This window comes from Malania oleifera, chromosome 7 (genome assembly GCF_029873635.1).
Source record: "Malania oleifera isolate guangnan ecotype guangnan chromosome 7, ASM2987363v1, whole genome shotgun sequence".
Classification (NCBI taxonomy): domain Eukaryota; kingdom Viridiplantae; phylum Streptophyta; class Magnoliopsida; order Santalales; family Ximeniaceae; genus Malania; species Malania oleifera.
Window position 1 is genome coordinate 96394283 of NC_080423.1, and position 4742 is coordinate 96399024.

Below are 4742 nucleotides of genomic sequence, written 5' to 3' on the forward strand. Positions count from 1 at the left end.
TGATAAAGCCACGGTAGCAGAAGAGTGTTTGCTAGAGGACACAAAGGTTTAGGTCATGAAGAAGAGGCCAGCGCCTCCTAATTCTTCGTCTGGGGTTGAACAGGGTAAGTGGAAGAAGAATAGTGGTGGTATGTCTCAGAACACCGCACGTTTTCAACGCTGCTCATTGTGTGGAAAGAGACACTCGGGGCAGTGTTGGTTATCTACGGGGGCTATATGCGGTGTGGTAGGCAAGGGCACTAGATGAGAGACTGTCCGATACAGGGAAATAGTGGAACCTCGCAGCAGTCATATAGGGGTAATACTCAGGCAAGGGTGTGTTCTCTGACTCTAGCCGATGTTAAGAACATGGGAGATGTTGTCACAGGTATTATTTGCATGCTTTCTCATAAAGTTGTAGTATTATTTGATTTTGGGGCAACGCATTCTTTTATTTCCCAAGGTTTTGTTAAATTGTGTGGATTAGAGGTGCAATTGTTAGATTACAAACTGGTGGTGGCTACACCGTCTGGATCTGTGGTTGGGTATAACAAGGTAGTTCATGACTTCCCGATTGAAATTCGAGGAAGAGTGCTACTAGTTGATCTTGTGGTATACGACATGTATGGCCTTGACATCATCTTAGGAATGGATTGGTTGTTTTCCAGTTATGCCAATATCGATTGCCACAGAAGGGAGGTGTTGTTCAGACCGCCAGAAAAGTAGGAATTCCAGTTCCTCAGATCGTGTGTGCATTATGCACCACGAATATTTTTTGCTATGCAAACTAGGAGGCTACTTCTTAGGGGGCGCCAAGGGTATTTGGTGTTTGTGAAAGAAACACCAGTAGAGGAAGGAGAATTGGATATGATTATTGTAGTGCGCGAGTTCCCTGATGTATTTCCGGAGGACTTGCCAAGTTTACCTCCAGACTCTGAAGTGGAATTTTCTATTGAGTTAGTTATAGGTACGACGCCGATATCGAAAGCTCTGTATCGTATGACCCCAGTCGAATTGAGGGAGTTGAAAGAACAACTTCAGGAACTGGTGAATAAGGGATATATTCGACCAAGTGTTTCTCCTTGGGGAGCACCTATGTTATTTATGAAGAAGAAGGATGGGTCGATGAGGATGTGCATCGACTACCGAGAACTGAATAAAGTGACAATAAATAATAAATATCTGCTACCCAAGATCGATGATTTGTTTGACCAACTCCAAGGCACGCATGTCTTCTCCAAAATTGACCTACGGTCTGAGTATCACCAACTAAAGGTGAAAGGGAGGACGTCTCAAAAACTGCATTTCAAACACAGTATGACCATTTTGAATTTATGGTTATGCCTTTTGGTTTGACTAATGCACCTGCAGTATTTCTGGATTTAATGAATAAGGTCTTCCACGAATATTTAAACCAGTTCGTTGTGGTATTTATCGATGATATCCTAGTGTATTCTAGGAGTGCTGCAGAGCATGAAGTTCATTTGAGGCTAGTATTACAAATTCTTAGGGATAAAAGGTTGTATGCTAAGTTAAAGAAGTGCAAGTTCTTGCTGGAATAGATTGCATTTCTAAGGCACGTGGTGTCTAAAGAATGTGTATCAGTGAACCCGTGTAAGATAGAAGTAGTAGTGGACTGTGTGAGACCGAAGAATATTCAGGAGGTCAGAAGTTGTCTGGGTCTTGCAGGTTGTAATTACCCGCTATTTAAATGGGTTTTTTTTTATTTATATATATACTATGACATTTAACATGCTCTGATACCTTACTGGATTAAACCCAATCATCCACCTAAGCAGCAAGAAGCAGAAATCAAATAAACATAACCATACATAGTTATATACAATACAGGAGTGCTAAAGTGTTTCCCAAAATATACATATATGTCTATTTTCAAAAATACCCTCAACTAGCTAGGGCTATACAAAAATACTCCCAAAAATACTCACACTACTGTCAGGGCAATACCGAGGCCCCTTTATCTGCGAGCCTGATCTGCTCGTCTACCTGGATCACCTGAAAAATGTTAAAGTAATTGGGATAAGCCAACACTTAGTAATATGAAATATGCTATTGCTAGTCTGTGGCAAATGAGTTACAATATTATGAAAATTTGTTTTTATAAAATCATGTATAACTAGATTTGTAAATACAGTACAAGTAATAGAAACCACCACTATTTCCATGTTGCTTAACATATCAGTATTTTACGTTACTATTTAAAATACTTCTAATGTACATAAGTATATTAAGTATATTCTCTATCTCTGCAAATCTGCATATACATAATAATAACTGAAAACTTCCCTGTGGATAACTATGTGTCATGATTTAACCCCTCATGACAGGGTTGTGTGGCCCATAGGCACTATACGATCGACCTACTACCACGTATTATCTGAATAGGTGGTTGCACTCTGTAAACTGTATGTAGCTACAGTACCGTACTCTATAATCGTATGGTCCAACAGGGTCTAATACTATATAATACATCTCTACATACAACTATCTGATTTACCATGACAATAAAATAAACTGTAACTGTGTCAACTGTGTTTCTAAACTGAACTGTAATCTGTAAGTCATGGTACTAGAAACTGTAAAATCATGGTACTGAAAACTGTATAATCATGGTATTCTATAATTATTATAAAACATAACCATTAGCTGTATATTCTGTAAATCATATGCTGAAAATACCGTAAAACATGTTTCTTTACTATACACGTATTCTCAAGCCACACAGAAATTTTAAACATATTATACATAAATGATAAACTGTATAAATTTCTATCGTGAATAATCATTTGATAAAAACGTATAGTTTATACTGAAACATAGTAAAATTGCCTAGTATAACATATTTCCCTTACCTGAACTCTGCTAAAATTGCCCTACTGTAATGGGTCCTACACCCCCAGGGTTCTCCACTCAACACCCTGAAAATCATATTTTCCAGAATAGAATATCAATATTTCTTGGCCTACATAATTTCCTACAACTGCCAGAAGGCCAAAAACTGAATAAAAAACCTTACCCTGGATTTGGGATGAATTTCAATTTCGTCCCATCGATGATCCGCTCCAGCAGATTTGGAGAGAACTCCGCCATGAGTGTCATGGTGGCCTCAGATTGTCGATCCGGCGACTAACGGGGCTAAAATCGAAGAGAGAAGGGGGAAGGGCCGTAAGAGAGAGAGAGAGAGAGAGAGAGAGAGAGAGAGAGAGAGAGAGAGAGAGAGAGAGAGAGAGGAGGAGGAGGAGGAGGATTTGCGGCCAAATTTTTGTGATTAAAATTAGTTTAGGGCTATTTATACTGCGGGATTTGTTGACGAACCACATCATCTCGTCGACGAGTCCTTAAGTAATTTTGTTGACGAACCTTACCCTTCGTCGACAAAATTCAAAGTAGTCCAAATTCTTCTCTTGGTATTTTCTTATCTACAAGACAGATCCTCGTCGACGAAACCCTGTATTTATCGGCGAGGCCTGGAAATTTCTTGAAATTGTTATTACCTCCAAAGTGCGATGTCGTCGACGTAGTCTACTACCTCCTTCGGTTCCTATTTCCATTTTTCTCCCTCTTTATTATTAAAATACTATTATTCTTCGTGTCACTACATAGGTTACTACCATCGGTTTGTTGAAGGATTCTCCAGTTTAGCAGGACCTTTGATAAAACTCACATGAAAAAATGTGAGGTATAATTGGACGGAAGAGTGCGGGTTGAGTTTTCAAGAGCTGAAACGGCGACTGGTCACGGCTCCAGTTCTGACTCTTCCATCCAGTTATGGTGGTTTTGTTATTTATAATGATGCTTCGAAAAAAGATCTTGACTATGTTTTAATGCAGCAAGGCAAAGTGGTTGCTTACGCTTCTTGTCAACTCAAAGAATACGAGAAGAACTACTCAACGTATGATTTGGAATTAGTAGCGGCAGTGTTTGCACTAAAAATTTGGAGGCACTACTTGTATGATAAAAGGTGTGAGATTTTTTTCGAGCATAAAAGTATTAAATACTTTTTCACCCAGAAGGAGCTCAACATGAGACAACACATGTGGCTTGAGTTGATTAAAGACTATGACTATACTATTAGCTATCACCCAGGAAAAGCTAATGTGGTAGTTGATGCTCTGAGTAGGAAGTCAGTTGATGCAACAGTCTTAGCAGTGCAGGTTCAGCATCAGATCTGTATGGACCTTTAGAGATTGAGTTTGGAGGTAGTGGAAGGAAACCATCAGGATGTACTTATTGGCTTGGTGGTACAGCCGAATTTACAAGAGAGGATTCGTGTGGCGCAAAAGGAGGATCCCGAGTTGGTTGAGGTTATGGAAGGAATTTAGAAGGGGTTGAAACCGGATTTCAATATCTCTGGTGATGGGATATTAAGATTTCGTGGCAAGGTTTGTGTACCGAATGATGCCAAATTTAAACGGGTCATTCTAAAGGAGGCACATTGTTTCTAGAGGAGGTACATTGTTCACTTTACACTATACATCTTGGTAATACAAAAATGTACCGAGATTTGAGGGAATCCTTCTGGTGGTCCAACGTGAAAAAAGAGATCGCCCGATTTGTAGACAGTGCCTGACATGTCAGCTGATCAAAGCAGAACATCAGAGGCCGGCAGGACCACTTCAGCCACTTGACGTCCCTGAGTGGAAGTGGGAAAACGTCTCGATGGAATTTGTGATGGGTTTACCTGCAGCGGTGCATGGGTAGAATGCCATACGGGTTATGATGGATCGGCTGACGAACACTGC

General features: G+C 40.0%; 1 protein-coding gene across 1 annotated transcript; it reads left to right on the plus strand.

The window, feature by feature from the left end:
• The first annotated feature begins 243 nt into the window (after nucleotides 1–243).
• On the plus strand, nucleotides 244–4322 carry LOC131160945 (uncharacterized). The gene is made up of 4 exons (XM_058116815.1): nucleotides 244–367; nucleotides 467–701; nucleotides 771–1026; nucleotides 4248–4322. Exons 1-4 carry the CDS (start codon nucleotides 244–246, stop codon nucleotides 4320–4322), a joined length of 690 nt encoding a protein of 229 aa, XP_057972798.1.
• The last annotated feature ends 420 nt before the right edge of the window (nucleotides 4323–4742 follow it).

Bases quoted from the DNA above. Each gene is read 5' to 3' on its own strand.
- LOC131160945 (XM_058116815.1), top strand. From the start codon at position 244: ATGAGAGACTGTCCGATACAGGGAAATAGTGGAACCTCGCAGCAGTCA. The intron at 702-770 runs GTAGGAATTCCA...TATGCAAACTAG, and splicing joins TTGTTCAGACCGCCAGAAAA to GAGGCTACTTCTTAGGGGGC. The intron at 1,027-4,247 runs GTGAATAAGGGA...TTGGTGGTACAG, and splicing joins AAGAACAACTTCAGGAACTG to CCGAATTTACAAGAGAGGAT.